The 19,828-nt window shown below is 38.9% G+C and overlaps 1 protein-coding gene across 1 annotated transcript in view; it reads right to left on the bottom strand.

Annotated features, from left to right (window-relative positions):
• Nucleotides 1-19,828, bottom strand: part of Arp1 (Actin-related protein 1) — a 47,234-nt gene that overhangs the window by 10,858 nt on the left and 16,548 nt on the right. The window contains exons 5-6 of the mRNA XM_068392529.1: nt 5,756-5,880; nt 5,353-5,487 (exon numbers count right to left, since the gene is read on the bottom strand). Of these exons, the coding sequence (XP_068248630.1) occupies nt 5,353-5,487; nt 5,756-5,880 (260 nt within the window). The remainder of the gene's footprint in view (nt 1-5,352; nt 5,488-5,755; nt 5,881-19,828) is intronic.

The following is a 19,828-nucleotide window of genomic DNA, read 5'->3' as shown; positions in this document are numbered from 1 at the left end:
ACCCTGGAAGAGATAGAACGCCTTTTGTTGATAGGGATAAAGGACAAAGAGATTGTTGGCAACAATCATTTGTGAGAAGGGCCAGCTTGATAAACAGAAAGAAAGAAAAGAGTGAAGCAAAGAAAACCATGATAGCATTAACAAGCTCTTTTAAATAAGACTTCTCTCTTTTTCTGTTTCTCTCTAAACATGGAATTAACATGTTCTTTAAATAAAATATCTCTCTCTCTCTCTCTCTCTCTCTCTCTCTCTTCTTCGCTGTTATAGTGTTAGATACGTCTATTATTTTTTCCGAAAGAGAGAGAGAGAGATTAAACAAAAATGTGTTTATGATTTTTAACAGCATCAACGAGTTGAAAAACAATTAAATGTAACTAAAAAAGTAATAACAGCTAATCTGAATTCCTTTATTAACTAAAACAAATATTGATACAAACACACTCGTGTGCGTATGCACAAACACACGCACAGGTGCAAAAATTGCTACGCAGTAAGAGAGACGGTTGGGGAGGAGGTAGAGATGGTGACTGCGATAACATAACGTAACTCGTCACTGAAAGTGATGAAAATAAGAAATCAAAAGAAAAAAATGTAAAAAATATGAAATATAAAAAAAAAAAAAAAAAATAAATAAGCTAAGTTAGATTAAAATTTCCGTAGTGTAAGTTACGGTATGTTATCGCAGTCACCATCTCTACCTCCTCGCCGATCGTGTCTCCTCGTGCGTGTGTGTGTGTGTGTTTGCGCATACGCACACGAGTGTGTTTGTATCAATATTTGATTTAGTTAATAAAGGAATTCAGATTCACTGATATTGTTTTTTTTTAGTTACATTTAACTGTCTTTCAACTCGTTAACACTGTTAGAAATCATATGTACACAACACATTTTTGTTTAATCTCTCTCTCTCTCTCTCTCTCTCTCTCTCTCTCTCTCTCTCTCTCTCTCTCTCAGAAAAAATTAATAGACGTCTCTAACACTAACAGTGAAGAAGAACAAGAGAGAGAGAGAGAGAGAGAGAGAGAGAGAGAGAGAGAGAGAGAGAGAGAGAGAGAGAGAGAGAGAGTATTTATTTAAAGAAAATGTTAACACCATGTCTACCTTCTCGCCGATCGTCCGTCTCCTGGCGTAGCAAATCCTACATCTGCGTTGGCCTGTCTCTAAGCTAAAGTGGCAATAAAACACTTTTTTTATTTATTATTTCTTTATAATTATCTTTTTTAGATGCTTCTTTCATATTATGCAGTTATATTATTGTTATGTGTAATTATGTGTAGCCATTTATTAAGGATTTATTATGGGTTTTTAGGCTGAGGAACGAATTAAACGAATTACCATGTATTCTTATGGGAAAATTCGTTTCTACATCCGAACATTTTCTACATCCGATGTTGGTTGTGGAACGAATTAAATTCGTATGTAGAGGTACCACTGTACTGTATAATATGTATACAGTACAATTTAAGATTAACTATATGTACTGCATATATTCCATACGCCGTACGCAGTAATCCTAAAACAGCGCAATTCCTGAAGGTTGTCTCTTGCCCAGTAATCCGACATCTACAGTGACCCAGCAATAATAGTTATCACATCTACTTCAATGGGTTAGAAAATTAAAAGATAATGATAAAAAAGTATCTCTAGTTACATCAAAATAATTGCATTAACACACATAGCCACAATAATAGGGATTTCGAAGGGTTCGATACGAAGCCTGGCCCAAAACCCATGGTATTGGAAGAGATTGTGTCCCTTGGAAAGTCTATGGAGCTGGTGGTAGATTAGACGGATGTGAACAACGTTGTCGAAGAGCATCAAGAAGCGCTCACGACTGAGGAGTAGATCGAGCTCCATACGATGCAACATTCGGAGGTGTAGCAAGAGCTCAGTAGCAAGGAGATGGAACCGGAGGAACTTCTTTCTTTGAGGGATATTAAGGAAGTGTTGGCTAGGTGACAGGATGTTTCTGATTTTGTTGAAAAGACACCCTGATAAATTTACAGGTGGTGCTTCAGCTCTTTTTAACGAAAATTGCCTGACTCATTTCTGAGATATTTTGAAAGGGAGACATAAACAAAGCTCCTTGGATAGGTATCTTTTGAAAAGGCCTGCAGCGAGTGAAAGTGAAACGAGGCAAAAAGAGCTAAGACAAGGGGGGAAAAAACAAAAATTCTGTAAGCAAAGTTCAATATAAATTAATTTTATCAAGTTTAAGTGTTACGCTACGTAGTGTAAATATCAGCATAAATACCGTACATATGCCATCCAATACTCTCTTTCCCTTCCTCCATCTCTCTCTTCTCCGCACACACCGCCGTCAGCCGCTATCGTCAGTCTCAAAAGTAAGAACTCCATAATAAAAACACACTTTATTGCACATCACAGTCCAGCAATCATCTACAGTACTGTACATACCGTATACCTTTTTGCAAGTGAATGTAAATTATTATGGAATTAAAAGCATGCTTTTCCATTGTCATATAATTGATTTGAGTGTTTTAAGGGGGGGAAATGGATTACACTTTTTTTATTATTTTATATGGATACGAGCAATTTGACATACGAGCTCGGTCCTGGAATGCAATATGCTTGTATGTCCAGGTACTATATTGCTTTACAGTATAGCTTTTCTATACAATTTACAGGTCATATTAAAGCATTATTTTTGTTTAGTACAGGATAAATAAAAGCTTCATTTTTTGTTTTCCCTGTGGTTTTTCAAGGTTTTCAAACATGGACTAGATTCGTTTATCGGCAATGACTAGCCTAGCTTTAGGTAACAAATCGACAATATTTTCACAGTCACATATCTTAAACAGTATTGATTTTCTTTACAAAGATTTATTTTTGTGTAGTACAGGTTATATAAAAGCCTCTCTCTACCTACCTCTCTGAATTTTCATACCTACTTCTCGCTACCTCTCTAACCTTCTGTCTAACAAATAAAAGCTTAGTTTATGAATGAAATTAGCAAGAAAATATCGTTAGTTGTGGCGAGCAATTCCTTGCTGCAGGTGGTACAAAAAATTTAAACAAAAACATGGCATTCAATTACACCAGGTAATCTCTCTCTCAGGTCCTATACAATACTTACATAAAGCAAGAGAAAGAAAAATCTTTGTTTCCTTAAAAAGTGTCAATTAAAAACGACACAAAAAAATTATACCGTTTATAAATCCATAGCTTAAAACAAATCCATAGCTTAAAACACACTATCTGATTTCATCAGCTGACCACTATTTTTAGGAAACAACATTACTGCATCCTAGAAAATTTGTATTATTTGAATAGTGAAGTGTGCTTTAATAAAACATTAATGTACTATTGCATTAAATTTCGAGAATATCTTGACAATCAAGTATTACTGACTTCTTTTTGCTTTATTTTTAGTTGTGATCAGATCAGCTGATGACTAGCTGCTGCTCTCAAGAATATGCACACATACAAATAAAGAATATTGTTTACATTATTTCTTAACTTATTCAAAATATCTATATAGTTAATATTACATAAACAACAATGTGATATAAGCTATCATATGTTTCATATAGTACATTTATAGCTTTCATTATTAGTTATCACTAGGATCTTTCTCTATCACCTACCTACCTAAGCTACCTCTTGCTCTGTCGTTTCTTACCTCTAGCTCTATCTATCTGCTTCTCTGTAACACGATTTTTCTTTTCTTTACAAAGTCTAAATTAAATGCTATACATAGAATAAATATAAACTTTATTTATCATATCTTTGATAGTAAGCTGGGCTTAAAATACATTTGATTTCGTCAGCTGCACTCTAATTTTAGCTCATATAAAGTATATATACTGAAAGAAGTTTAAAATAATTCTGGTTTCCCAATGTTAACCGAACTTCATTTAATAATATTTGTACTTTTTAGTTATCAATTCAAGATATACTTTAACAACAGCTATTACCAAATGTTTTGGTTTTGCCATCTCCTTTAAACATTCCTTGTCCTTTAGTTTCGTAGAAATCATAGAAAGCTTAAGGCTCATACCACTTGCAACTGAATGATTTTTCATTCTGCCTTCATGTGTTTTATTACTTTAAATTTAGTTTCACTGGTAATTGATTATCGTTGCTTCTTAGCAGATCTTGAACGAGTTACACTCTTCCTTTTCTCTGACAATTTGAGAAATACGGGAATATGTACGTACATGAGAGTAAAAATACACAATCGCATACTATAAAACGAGATGTAGGAAAGAACAAGTGATGCTGGAGGAGCTACTGAGTAACGAGATGATAGATTCGCTGCCAGTTGCCTTTGCCCAAAGTATCGAAAACAACTTGCGTACATTTACGCAAGATAAACAAAAGGTCGTTCTATGAGGAGTACCTGTATTGATATTGGATCTGGCTCTGGGAGTACAGCGGCCTTAGCTAAATGATCCGCTACAAGTACTGGTTTAAGAGCATACTGTATATCATCAACACTGGGTGATAAATCATTAACAACATTTTGATGGCTATCGTCATCCGTGGTTGGAGCCTTAGTGGGTTCCTGACATGAAAGACCTGGTTGTGGGATAACATTCGTCGCAGAAATGAACTTTCGTTTCTAGCCACAGCTGGCAGAAGACAAAGAAGAACAATCTCGCTGGGATCATTTCTTGTGACAAGAACGTTATCTCCCCACTGGGAGGACAACCACTCCCTACAGTACTCACATGATTCCACTTAATCTCTCTTACCATGGCAAGAGGGACAAACAGGGTGCAGATCAACTTCAACCATACTTATGACAATACTGCAGGGACGTCCATCATGACCAAGGCATGAATACACAGTATTTGAGTTGCTTGTCACAACGCAGTCACTCGCAAATAATGATAGAAATGCATGTGTAAGTGTATATTAGACACAAAAGGCACAGGCACTAAGCACTGTAAGAGTATTCAAGGGCGAATGCGTATGTTTGATCGAAGAGTGATAATGAGGTATGTCCTCTTAACTTCAAGAACAGGAGTGTAGTGGATAGTGTCATGTGCAGGCGTCTTACGCCACATGTGCAGTGATTGACAACAAGAATGATGAAATTAAACCCTTTTTCTTTTAATCTTTGGTCGTAGTAAAAAAAATGAGACTAGGAGTAATCCATATAAACGACTCGGAAGTTTGTGGTCGCGTCGGAATAATTTGGAGCTAAATTAGACGTTAATCAAACCTTTGTTTCAATAGAGAATAACACAAAGAAGTTAAATACTTATTAGTAATTGAACCTTGTAATGCTGCAAACAGTATCAACATTAAATAAACAATAATTCTTTTTTACTAATAAAGTATAGTAATGTACACCAAACGAACATTACAGATTTTAGAGCTTACCGTGTAACATCTCTACCGGCAATATCTACCCTCATAATGGAATGTGGCATAGCAAAACCTTCGTAAATGGGGACAGCATGCGTTACTCCATCTCCAGAATCTAGAACCACACCAGTTGTTCTACCAGTTGCATACCTATAAGAAAATGCTTTCAAAGTAATATTTTCCTATTTATAAAATGTACAGAACATATACATTGCTCTCAAAAGTTACAACTTAATACTTCATCCAGAATATAATCAAATATTTCTTACCTTTAGTTTTAATTACTTCTTTTTACGTACTGTAGTTACTTGATTTAATACTGGATAACTTATAACAGCAGAGTAACAGTATGCATAGAGGGCTGAGTTGAATTAATACGGACACCAAACATTTCTTATGAATAATGTACAGTACTTACAAACTTAAAACAGCTTGCATGGAGACAAAAAGGGCAGGAACGTTGAATGTCTCGAAAAATATTTCTGCAGCTTTCTCTCTATTTTTTCGAGGATTGAGAGGGGCTTCCGTTAACAATACAGGGTGCTGCAAAGAATTAAATACATCATAGATTGAAATCTCAGTCAAGCTACTATAGGTATTACATACAATACTTACAGTTGTTTTCTATGATCACTATCCTTGAGCTGATTTTAGTTTTAAATTGCAACAGTATTTGTGTATACATCACTGATGACTTTAATTACCCAATAAGGACTTTATAGAAAATTCTTTACTGTTTGCCTCTTCTCTTTCTATTGGATTTATAGTACACCTATACATAATGATAATCTTTTTTTCCATGAAATCAAATTCAGCTTATAGAAATAATATAAAAGCACACTTACACACTATGAATATATACAAATCTGAAAAAAAGCCGTTTAAAATACACTAGCAGAGGGAATAAATTATGTTACACAGTACATAACTACATTATATGTCAATGCTTTATAAATGTACGGCAAGTTAGTTTCAATTATCGTTAACATAACCTCATCAACATGATCAATATGAACAATGAAATAAAGTTTACAACCTTCAAAGGGCTGGTCCAAGTGTGTGTTCTTGATAAATGGAAAAAAAAAAATCTTCATGAATTAAAAGATCCTTAAAAAATTTAACCATCTGGGCAAGAAGACACACATTACAGGAAACAAAATGGTAAAACCAACAATCAATAGAATGAGGCTAGCTTGTGGATAGTGAATTTACATAAAGGACTGATATGGCTGCATTAACCTTTCAAATACTAACTACATATTTTTTTAAGTAATTTGTATTTTTCTTAGTTATACACACCCGAGACATTTATTTGGGTTTACTCCTACAGTTGGAAAAGTGTATGGTAGAGTAATGATTAATAGGATCAAGGATAAAACAGAGAATGCAATCTTAGAAATACAGGGTGGTTTTAGAAGAGGTAGGGGTTATATGAATAAGATTTTTACAGTAAGGCAGATATGCAAGAAATATTTAGAAAAAGGTAAGGAGGTGTATGTTGCGTTTATGGATCTGGAGAAAGTGTATGATAGAGTTGATAGGGAAGCAATGTGGAATGTGATGAGGTTATATGGAGTTGGTGGAAAGTTGTTGCAAGCAGTGAAAAGTTTCTACAAAGGTAGTAAAGCATGTGTTAGGATAGGAAATGAAGTGAGTGATTGGTTTCCGGTGAGAGTGGGGCCGAGACAGGGATGTGTGATGTCACCGTGGTTGTTTAACTTGTATGTTGATGGAGTGGTGAGAGAGGTGAATGCTCGAGTGCTTGGACGAGGATTAAAACTGGTGGACGAGGATTAAAACTGGTAGACGAGAATGACCATGAATGGGAAGTAAATCAGTTGTTGTTTGCGGATGATACAGTACTGGTTGCAGACACAGAAGAGAAGCTTGGCCGATTAGTGACAGAATTTGGAAGTGTGTGTGAGAGAAGGAAGTTGAGAGTTAATGTGGGTAAGAGTAAGGTTATGAGATGTACGAGAAGGGAAGGTGGTGCAAGGTTGAAAGTTATATTGAATGGAGAGTTACTTGGGGAAGTAGATCAGTTTAAGTACTTGTGGTCTGTTGTTGCATCAAATGGTGGAGTGGAAGCAGATGTACGTCAGAGAGTGAATGAAGGTTGCAAAGTGTTGGGGGCAGTTAAGGGAGTAGTAAAAAATAGAGGGTTGGGCAGGAATGTAAAAAGAGTTCTATATGAGAAAGTGATTGTACCAACTGTGATGTATGGATCGGAGTTCGGGGAATGAAAGTGACGGAGAGACAGAAATTGAATGTGTTTGAGATGAAGTGTCTAAGGAGTATGGCTGGTGTATCTCGAGTAGATAGGGTTAGGAACGAAGTGGTGAGAATGAGAACGGGTGTAGGAAATGAGTTAGCAGCTAGAGTGGATATGAATGTGTTGAGGTGGTTTGGCCATGTTGAGAGAATGGAAAATGGCTGTCCGCTAAAGAAGGTGATGAATGCAAGAGTTGATGGGAGAAATACAAGAGGAAGGCCAAGGTTTGGGTGGATGGATAGAGTGAAGAAAGCTCTGGGTGATAGGAGGATAGATGTGAGAGAGGCAAGAGAGCGTGTTAGAAATAGAAATGAATGGCGAGCGATTATGACGCAGTTCCGGTAGGCCCTGCTGCTGCCTCCGATGCCTTAGATGACCGCGGAGATAGCAGCAGTAGGGGATTCAGCATTATGAAGCTTCATCTGTGGTGGAAATGTGGGAGGGTGGGCTGTGGCACCCTAGCAGTACCAGCTGAACTCGGTTGAGTCCCTTTTTAGGCTGGAGGAACGTAGAGTAGAGGTCCCCTTTTTTGTTTTCTTTCTTTTGTTGATGTCGGCTACCCCCCAAAATTGCGGGAAGTGTCTTGGTATATGTATGTATGTATGTACTCCTACATTGTTTTGCTGTGACCAGAAAAGAAAAGTGCCTAACTGGCAACAGTGTATGGTTACCAGCTATATCTCCACATTGGATGAAAGCAAGCCAGCCTTTCTTCGCATAGTCAAGGCTTGAGAGGTGGATGCCGCAGGACATTTGGATAATGACTCGGGTTTGTATAGTTAGGAAAAATACAATTACAGAAGTTTCAAAAACTTGTAGTTATTTTCTATGCGGATACAAAATTCTGAGTCATTTATATAGGGAGTCTTCCTCAGGTGGGAGGGAGTCTTCCTCAGGTGGGAGGTAGTCTTCATTATTAGACAGGTGTCTATCTAGCCCTTATTAGTGATAAACAAAAATATATACTGTATGACAATCAAGCTCGGCTCATAAAGAGGGAAGCTCGAGATGTCTGCCACAATTTACAAGTCTAATGACCTTGTGACAAAAGGTTAATTGTCCTGCAAGAGTTTGGCTTAGATAAGCTGTTGTGCGGCAGCAATGGGGCTCAGAGAGATAGTATCCAGCAATCTATGGGTATAGCCCTTTTAAAAATTGTGCTGTGAAGGTAGCCTCTCTCTTCCAAAAGGACTTGAACCAATGGGAGATTCTTGCAAAATGCCAAGGTTGCAACAAGACCATAGGTATCATGAGCTCTAAGGTGGGACCTGGTGGTGTGCTTTCCCTGAGGATTTAAAGGCTCTGAGGGTAACTTCATGTAACCAGAAAGAGATAGTGTTCTTTGAATTCTTTTTGATGTGACCTGATCAAGAAAAGGTTGGATAATTTAGGTAAAATAGGAGCAGTTCTCTTAGGATATTTTTGGACCACTCCTAAAGGACTGAGTAGCACATTATCGGGAGCATCAGTTACCACTTTAATAGTCGATATGGTAAGAGTCAAATCTGCTGACATTAATGGCTGGGTTCCGGATCTTAGCCACGAACTCTGGAATGTAGGAAAAAGATAGTGATACTAGGTAAGACACACCATGCAGTTTGCCAACTCTTTTTGCTGAGGTCATATTCAAGGGCTCGTAAGGAGCCATCTAGAGAGACCGCAAGACCTTTAACACCCTCTAAGTCGGGGGTTTAAGTTTCGAGGTGAGCAGGTCTGTCCAAAAATTCTAATAAGCGTTAAAAGTTCTCATGAAGAAGAGAGGTTGATTATTATTATTATTATTATTACTATCCAAGCTACAACCCTAGTTGGAAAAGCAAGATGCTATAAGCCCAGGGGCTCCAACAGGGAAAAATAGCCCAGTGAGGAAAGGAAATAAGGAAATAAATAAATGAAGAGAACAAATTAACAATAAATCATTCTAAAATAAGAAACAACGTCAAAACAGACATGTCATATAATAAACTATCAACAACATCAAAAACAAATATGTCATAAATAAACTATAAAAAGACTATGTCCACCAGGTCAACAAAAAAGCATTTGCTCCAACTTTGAACTTTTGAAGTTCTACTGATTCAACCACCCGATTAGGAAGATCATTCCACAACTTGGTCACAGCTGGAATAAAACTTCTAGAGTACTGCGTAGTATTGAGCCTCGTGATGGAGAAGGCCTGGCTATTAGAATTAACTGCCTGCCTAGTATTACGAACAGGATAGAATTGTCCAGGGAGATCTGAATGTAAAGGATGGTCAGAGTTGTGAAAAATCTTATGCAACATGCATAATGAACTAATTGAACGACGGTGCCAGAGATTAATATCTAGATCAGGAATAAGAAATTTAATAGACCGTAAGTTTCTGTCCAACAAATTAAGATGAGAATCAGCGGCTGAACACCAGACAGGAGAACAATACTCAAAACAAGGTAGAATGAAAGAATTAAAACACTTCTTCAGAATAGATTGATCACCGAAAATCTTGAAAGACTTTCTCAATAAGCCTATTTTTTGTGAAATTGAAGAAGACACAGACCTTATATGTTTCTCAAAAGTAAATTACTGTCGAGAATCACACCTAAAATTTTGAAAGAGTCATACATATTTAAAGAAACATTATCAATACTGAGATCCGGATGTTGAGGAACCACCGTCCTTGACCTACTTACAATCATACTTTGAGTTTTGTTAGGATTCAACTTCATACCCCATAATTTGCACCATGCACTAATTCTAGCTAAATCTCTATTAAGGGATTCACCAACCCTAGATCTACATTCAGGGGATGGAATTGATGCAAAGAGAGTAGCATCATCTGCATATGCAACAAGCTTGTTTTCTAGGCCAAACCACATGTCATGTGTATATAGTATAAAAAGTAAAGGGCCAAGAACACTACCCTGTGGAACACCGGATATCACATACCTATAATCACTATGGTGCCCATCAACAACAACTTTTTGAGATCTATTACTTAAAAAATCAATAATAATGCTAAGAAACGACCCACCCACTCCCAACTGTTTCAGTTTGAAAACAAGGGCCTCATGATTAACACGGTCAAAGGCAGCACTAAAATCAAGGCCAATCATACGAACTTCCCGACCACAATCAAGGGATTTCTGTACAGCATTGGAGATTGTAAGAAGGGCATCACATGCTCCAAGGCCTTTACGAAAACCAAATTGCAAACTAGGGAGTAGATGATTACCTTCAGCAAACCTATTAAGACGTTTTGCCAGAAGACGTTCAAAAACTTTAGATAATACAGTGAACCCTCGCTACTTCGCGGTTCGACCATCGCGGATTCACCACTTCGCGGATTTTTTTTCATAACCGATGTATATACATATATCGCGGATTTTCCGGAAATATAAAAAATACCGCGAAGTGACCGATGGTGCGAGATTGGAGAAAGTAAGGAAAATTGAATCGTGATTGATTTTTAATATAAATGAAACTTTGAGGAGCAACAAAGATATCATTTGTTAGAGAGATAGAGAGAGGTAAGGAATGGGAGGTAGTGAAAAGTAGCCCACAGAGAGAGAGAGAGAGAGAGAGAGAGAGAGAGAGAGGGGGGGTTTAAATGTAATAAACAAAAAAAATTGATAGGTTATAACACATTGGTGCTTATGTAATATCAACTGTATACTGTAGACGGTTTGAATAAGTTAAGAAATGGTATAAATGATACTTTGTTAGTGTATTCGTACACACTCAACAGCGGCAGCTAGATGACAGCTGATCTAATCACAGCCAAAAGTAAAAAAAAAAAAGAAGTCAACAATACTCGATTTTTAAAACAAACCCGAAATTTAAAAATAAGAGTACACGCTTTCTTAATGTGCAATTAACTATTTAAAGAGTGGCAATTTTCTAGAATAAAATGATATTTCCCAAAAAATAGTGGTTTGCTGATGAAATCGGATGCCGTATTTTTAACTATGATTGAAATGGATGTAGACTCGGCCTAATTATTTCGTTTCGTATTTAATTGACACTAAGAAAACTAATTTTAGCTTCTTCATCTAAATGTAAGTATTGTATAACACGGAGAGAGAGAGAGAGAGAGAGAGAGAGAGAGAGAATCAGCTGTTGTACTCAAATGGCGTGTTTTTGTTTCGTGAGAATTTCATCGCCACGACTTTAACAACAACATACTGTACTGAACTTTACAGTATTATACAGACTACTTTAATATGATAAAGTAAAATATTTGTAATCTATTTTAAATGAAATGGGGCTATTTTTTGTTTTGTTTAAAATTTACATTTACGTATGTAAAACTCTCTCTCTCTCTCTCTCTCTCTTTCTCTCTCTCTCTCTCTCTCTCTCTCTCTCTCTCTCTCGTAGATTGTTTTCCTGCTTTGCTACGTATGTATGATTTTATATAGATACGGTAAATAATATTTGTAATAACATATTTTATTAAAGGTTTTACTGTAATATCATTATTTATCACTTTCATCATGCGCGTTAAATTCCTTAGTTTGTTTACTGAGCGTACTTTATGACGCCGTCGTTTCAGGTGGCGTCATAAAGAAAAACATTTCATTTGGAAGTCCTAAGAAAAATTAAGTAAAACATTAGTAATAACCAAATCAACATACTGTACTGAATAATCAATATAATCGATGCAGAAACTAACCTATACACAGATGTGTAAATGCGTTTGTTTCTTCATTATAATCAGAGATAAACGTAAACAAAACATTGGTTGCCATTTTTTATCGTGCTTTTAGGCGTGTTTAGGAAAAGCATGATATAAAGTCGCCCTTAATATTTGTGCCTGTTTTAGTTTAGGGTACGTTAGTCCATGCATTAAGTGTTCTGTACATTAAAGGGTAGTTGGTTAACAGTACTACGTACAAGGGAAAGTTTTAAAAGTCTGAATATACATGTTAAATAAATAGGTAAATATGCTGTCACTACTTCGCGGATTTTCACCTATCGCGGCCGGGTCTGGAACCTATCTACCGCGATAAACGAGGGTTCACTGTATGGGAGTTATGGAAATTGGTCGGTAATCAGTGGGACTTGAGCTACCACATACACATTTACATAGAGGAGTAACATTACCAATTCTCCAACTAGTGCTAAAAGCTCCTCTTCTTGCTAACTTGCGCAAAATAACAGATAACTTTGGAGCTAAGAAATCTGCTGTCTTTATAAAAAACAAAGGAAAAATACCATTTGGGTCTACACCTCCATAAGCATCAAGGTCCATCAACAGAGCTTTAATCTCACGAGATCGAAAAGCTAAACTAGTTAGTTTAGCCTCAGGAAAACAGGATTGAGGAAGTTCAAGTTTTTCATTACTCTGTTTACTGTCAAAAACATCAGCCAAAAGGGTTGCCTTTTCCTTTGGACAGTGAGTGACAGAGCCATCTGGTTTAAGTAAAGGAGGAACTGTTGCATCTACACCAAAGAGTGCAGATTTAAGGGTAGACCACCATTTATGTTCCTGAGTTGTACCAGAAAGCGTTTCTTTTATGGTTAAATTGTACTCCTTTTCAGTTGAGGCATAAACTCTATGAGCAAAAGCTCGAAGCTGAGTATAGTTGTTCCAGGTCAAATCTGATCTGTTACCCTTCCAAAGTTGATAGGCCTCCTGCTTCTCCAAAAAAGCACGTCTACAATCATCATTGAACCACGGTTTGTCCTTCACTCGGTACCTTAGCACACGAGAAGGGATACGCCTATCAATTATGTTGACTAGATTCTCATTCAAAGGGACAACAGGATCTACACTACTATATAATTGTGACCAATTCAAGCACAAAAGATCATGTAAAATCCCATTCCAGTCTGCTTGGGATTTCATATAAATTTTACAAGAATATGATATATCAGGGACAGGCTGCTCAGTCTTCACTAATAATGAAATCAAGGCATGATCAGATGTCCCGACTGGAGAACCAACCTTACCAGTTATAACGCCAGGGGAGTCAGTGTATACGAGGTCCAAGCAATTACCAGACCTGTGAGTAGCTTCATTTATGATTTGCTCACAGCCTGATTCAGAGGCAAAGTCTAAAGCTCTTAAGCCATGGCGATCGGTAGGAGAGATAGAACTTAACCACTCCCTATGGTGAGCATTAAAATCACCAACAAAGACAAAAGAAGCCTTTCTATCATCTTCTTGTATCTTAGCCATAATGGTAAGAAGACAATCAAAGATAGAATCATCCCTGTCTGGATTCCGGTAGATCGAACATAAATAAAAGTTGTTATGCCTGCCACAAACTTTTATTACCGGAATCTCATGACATCCACATTGATAGCAGGACTTATGAGAAGCAGGGTACTCGGTCCTAATATACACCGCCATTCCCCTGGCCCTAGGGATGGCATCACGTTTCAACATTATTGGCTTCTTAAAACCAGTTATAAGGAGCTCAGATGAGTGCCTCATATTAGAAACCAAAGTTTCTGAGCACAAAAGAATATCATACTGTCTGGACGCAACTGTAAGGTCTTGGATATTTGCATGAAGACCACGAATATTGCAATACAGAAGACGACATTGACGAAATCTAGGACGTACTGGTCCCGGATTTCGCTCAATATCTCCAGACAGCATAAGAATTAATAGAAATAAAAAAGAGACATCATACTTAAAAACTAGATTAACAAGAATTATAACATAAACAATACGTACAGAATTATAAACAAAGTGATTGATGATACCCATAGACTATAGTAAAAAGTCGGAAAAACTGGTCAACATGGAGGAGCCGATACACCATGCAAGGCTAAATACCCTCCAGGATAGCCACTTCAACTGAAGGGAGGACAGTAAGGATGGTTTTGAGAAGAAAAAGAATCAGAAAAAAAAAAAAAGACAACCTCTTGATAAACCACCAGGCATCCATGGCCCTTCTATTAAGCCTGCCCAACACACCATTTCAAAAAAACAAGAGGAAGAAAAAAAAATAAGATAGAGTAGTGTGCCTGAGTGTACCCTCAAGCAAGAGAACTCCAACCCAAGACAGTGGAAGACCATGGTACAGAGGCTATGGCACTACCCAAGACTAGAGAACAGTGGTTTAATATTGGAGTGTCCTCCTAGAAGAGCTGCTTACCACAGCTAAAGAGTCTCTTCTACCCTTACCAAGAGGAAAGTACACTGAACAAATTGCAGTACAGTAATTGACCCCTTGGGTGAAGAAGTGTTAAGTATCTCATTGTTGTCAGGTGTATGAGGAAAGACGAAAATATGTAAAGAATAGGCCAAACTATTCTGTGTAAGTGTAGGCAAAGAAAAAATAAGCCGTGACCAGAGAGAGGGATCCAATGCATTACTGTCTGGCCAGTCAAAGGATCCAATACCTCTCTAGTGGTAGTATTTCAACGGGCGGCTGGTGCCCTGGCCAACCTACTACCCTGATTCCCTTCAGTTTAGAGACTTGGCTCAAGGCTGAATCTTATAGTCTTTTTAACTGCTGTGAATGAGAGAAACTTCTCTTTCTGCAGGAACCGAAATAGTGGCCTTGAGAGCAGCAATATTCTTCCACAACACCAATCATTGAAAGTTGACCACTTCACCTTGTAGACCGCTGCAGAAGACTTCTGGAGGTATCCTCAAAGCTGCTTTGCAATCAGTCTCGAGAAGAACTCTTTCGAAGGAGGTGCTGGATAAGGTCTGGATACCATTCTGCTTGAGGCCACCTTAGGGTGACTAGCATTATTCTTACATATATGGACTGTCTTACTTTGTTCAGGATCTGACACATCAGGCAGAAAGGGGAAAAGGCGTAGAAGTCCGTCCCATCCCATTGGTGTTGGAATGTGTCCTCCATCACTGTAGCTGGGTCTGGGACTGAAGAGTAATAAACTCGGAATTTGTCATTTAGGTGAGTGGCAAACATGTCCAGGGTTGGGGAACCCCACAATGCCAAAAGACTTTTTGCAAAGCAAAGACAATTCTCAACAAACCGTCATCCCCAGTCAGCTCAAGGCTGTCTGCTATCACGGTCCTCTATCCTGGAATAAAGTAGGCTGAAAGTAAGACTGCATTTATCTGGTCCCAATGGTGTGTTCCCACTGTGCTAGTATAGCAGATGGAATACTGAGCCCATTTGATAGTTATGTAGGTCACTACTGTAGAGCTGTCACTCAACACCACAGTTCCTCTTAAGTGTGTCTGAAAAGTGGAGTAACACTAGATACGTCACTTTCATCTCTCATGTAAAGTAGATGATATGGATGGTCTTGCCTTCCTGTGACCATATACCAGAAATCTGCTCTCTCCAAAGTTGGACTCCCCCATCCTTGGCGAGAGGCATCTGTAAAAGTAGAAATGTCTGAAGGATGAACCTGTAGTGGAGAACTGGCTAACAAGTTCTCCACCTTCATTCAACACAAGAGATCTGTTCTCACTTCTTGGGGCACTTCTACTAAGGGTGCAGGAGGGTCTGATGTCTTGGATCACTGGCTCTTTAAAGCCCACTGCAGCAAGCAAAGGTGCATCCTTCCAGAGGGAACTAGTTTCTCTCTGGGAGGAGAGACGTCTCAGGAGTCTCTGCCAAGAATGAGCTGGAAGACTTATTTTGAGAGAGGGACTGCCACTTATCTGGCTTTCGCTTGGACCGAATCAATGTCCATGCCTAGGTATTGAAGGCGCTGCAATGGGATGAGGCTGGACTTCAAGGTTCATCTGAATTCCCAGCCCCCTGCAGAAGTTGAGGACATCTCATTGAAGCAGCAGCTCAGATCTAAGATTCCGCCAAGAGAAACCAATTGTTCAGGTACTTCAGAACCCCAATACCCATAGCATGAACCTAAGCCGATACCAGGGCAAAGACTTGAGTGAAGACTTCAGGAGTTGTAGACAGGCTGAAGTACAACACATTTAAATGGTAGATCTTGTCTCTGAAAGAGAATCTGAGATACTTTCTGCATCTATCATGTTAAAAAGAAGTCGTTCTTTCTGATGGCCTAAAGAACGGTGCCTGGGGTCTATATCTTAAACCTTGTTTGGAGCACAAAGTTGTTTAAGTGGGAGAAGTCTATGAAAGGTCTCCAGGCCCCCAAAAGCTTCTTTACCAAGAACAGGTTGCTGAAGAAGCCTGGGGATCTGTCTGAGATAACAGGCCCTTTGGTAAGCATCTGAAATGCTTCCACATTTAAAAGATCTTTTCGAGATCCTTTTGAATAGTAAGATGGGGTTGTTGGCGTTCGTGTCGGGAGGGTGACAGTCTGTGAATGGAACACGATACCCTGAACGGCAAACCTCTACTGTCCAGGGGTCAGCCCCGAAGAACTGTCACCTGTCCCAAAGACTTTGCAGACATCTCCCTACTGGTGGTAAGTTGGGGGGATCTGCAGTCCCTGGTGAGAGCCACAACGACCTCTGCCCTTTCATCTGGAGAAGTGACCTCACCGGCAAAAGTCAAGGGTCTGATCATCTTGTTTTCTCATAGGTTGGTTGTTGTCTGCAGGTGGCAAGAGCCGACGCTGCTGTACCTGCTTAAAAGGGGAAGGCTTTTGAGGTTGATGATTAGCATCCTGGCTGCTGCTGCTGTTCCCATAAAAGATGACTGGCTAGCCTTCTCTGTCTTCTCTACGGCTGCAGCTACTCCTGTGGGAGGAAAGAGTGTGGGATGATCGATCACGTTCAAGTTGCACTAATAGAGCGCGCTTCTGGGAGACAATTGTTTAGAGCATTTAGCAAAAACCAGATCTCAGTGTTTCAAGATACTGTACCAGTTCCTCTACAGGAAAACTGTCTCATGCAAAAGGAACTAACACCTTGGCCCCAGATCTGGACAAATCATCAATCTTCCTCGAATTCTGAGTCTTTCCTATTTTCTGTGATAGCATCAAAAACACTGCCCCTGACCAGTGCTCCAGCCGGGAGCAGGCCTGAATAGCTGACATGGCAACTACCTCCATGTTTTGCATCTCAGATGCCAAAAAGGTGGAGAGAATATTAGCTAGCTTGTTGCTAAGTAGACCTGGAATAAGGTCTACAACATCAGGTTGATGGTTAGAGTGCAACGGTGCACCTCTTGAGTTGACAAAATTTTTTTTGACAGGATACCACAAGAGGTGGTAATTTCGAAGACCAGCTAAATCGCAAACAGGTCTCACTGCTGAAACCCGTTAGTTACATGAACTTATGAAAATGAGAGGTCTCCCAACTGGCGGCTGGAACCTAGAGAGGGATTACACCAGTGGTGCTGGTAGTAGCCTCAAGATTGGGATCTGGCGAATCATCAATGGATGATCATTGTTAACATAGAAGGCGTAGGCTTCTGCTCCAGTGACATGGCTAGGTTCCTGTTTAACGATATTTGTCAAGATTTTCACTCTTTCTGGTACATCCTTGTGCTCTCATCCATACTTAAAATGTTCAGACGACAAAACAAATTGATCGCTCCTCAAATACAATTCTGTCTATATAGGACTGAGACTGAATAGCAGGGGACTCTGTCCCAGCTTGATACCCGAGAGGAGTAAGTCCCCTCTGTCCCAACTTAATACCTGTGAAGATTAAGATTTACTGTACAGTATTAGGTGAATTCCACCTAGAATGCTTATTCATGGAAGCAGAATAATAGGGTGGAGAGTTGGATCTGTTTCTTGGGTGAAGGTCAATCTCTCGTATTCGTGGGTGGAGCCACCTGAGGAAGGAGGGGAAGGGTTCTGCTGCCTTTCTTCTCTTATATTTCTTTAAATTAGAAAAATCTGACTTTGCTACTCTCTCTGCAGCTTGAGGATTACGTGAATTGGGATTACAGTAATAGAATCCCTCCAACAACGCTGATTCTGTATCTGGAGTGATAGGTTGATCTACGGCCACTCGATACGGTGTTCAAGGTGGCGTTTTAGGCAAGGTTTTCCACTCTTTATCGGAGATTGTAACTGTAATTCTGGTAAATCTCCTTGATTAACAATTCTTGAAAGGAAAATGTGATCCCATTGACTGAGCATGCTCGTAGGAGGAAATGGCAATCTGTTAAAGTTGTCATAACCTGAAATACAAGACACTTGTACTATTTCATGCTCTGGTTGGACAAGGGACAAAACCAAAGGATCAGTATCACTAAACGTGATCTACGGTTCACTGTGCAACATAGGCAATACTACATCAATCACTTCAGTACTTTGAAGAGGATGACTTTACTTTTTGGACACAAGTTTCTGACAACTCCAAAAAATGGATCTGAATGGGAGATATCATGAACTACTAACGGTGGTTTTTTGCTTCTAGTCCCCCAGGAAGAGGAAGGAGCAGATGAGTAGGTTGGCCAAGGCACCAGCCGCCCGTTGAAATACTACCGCCAGAGAGTTATGGGGTCCTTTGACTGGCCAGACAGTACTACGTTGGATCCTTCTCTTTGGTTACGGTTCTTTCTCTTTGCCTACACATACGCCGAATAGTCTGGCCTATTCTTAACAGATTCTCCTCTGTCCTCACACACCTGACAACACTGAGGTTACTAAACAATTCTTCTTCGCTCAAGGGGTTAACTACTGCACTGTATTTGTTCTGTGGCTACTTTCCTCTTAGTAAGGGTAGAAGAGACTCTTTAGCTATGGTAAGCAGCTCTTCTAGGAGAAAGACACTCCAAAATCAAACCATTGTTCTCTAGTCTTGGGTAGTGCCATAGCCTCTGTACCATGGTCTTCCACTGTCTTGGGTTAGAGTTCTCTTGCTTGAGGGTACAATCAGGCACACTATTCTATTTAATTTCTCTTCCTCTTGTTTTGTTTAAGTTTTCATAGTTTATATAGGAAATATTTATTTTAATGTTACTCTTCTTAAAATATTTTATTTTTCCTTCTTTCCTTTCCTTACTGGGCTATTTTCCCTGTTGGGGCCCCTGGGCTTATAGCATTTTGCTTTTCCAGCTAGGGTTGTAGCTTAGCAAATAATAATAATAATAATAATAGTAAACAATCTCGTTTGACCTTTTTTTTTATGCCATCCATTATATCTTATCCACTAGAGAAAGTGGCAATTCCCTGCATAAATCAAAAGTAGAGGAGAGGTACAGGCAAGCAGAATGGGACGATTACCTCGACTCGCCTCATGGAGGTGCCACTCGGACGTCCAAGACTAGGACAGGTCCTTATACTACCTTTAACAACACTTGACCACTCTTACACAAAGCAAACAGAAAAAGCACAAAGCACAGCACAAGCACCAACAAAAAGCACAATGTGGAAACGGCCGTAAACATGTCTGCCTGCTACGACGACCAAGAGAT

The sequence above is a fragment of the Palaemon carinicauda genome, chromosome 18, assembly GCF_036898095.1.
Source record: "Palaemon carinicauda isolate YSFRI2023 chromosome 18, ASM3689809v2, whole genome shotgun sequence".
NCBI classification, from domain to species: Eukaryota; Metazoa; Arthropoda; class Malacostraca; order Decapoda; family Palaemonidae; genus Palaemon; species Palaemon carinicauda.
This window is presented reverse-complemented; position numbering and strand designations above follow the sequence as displayed.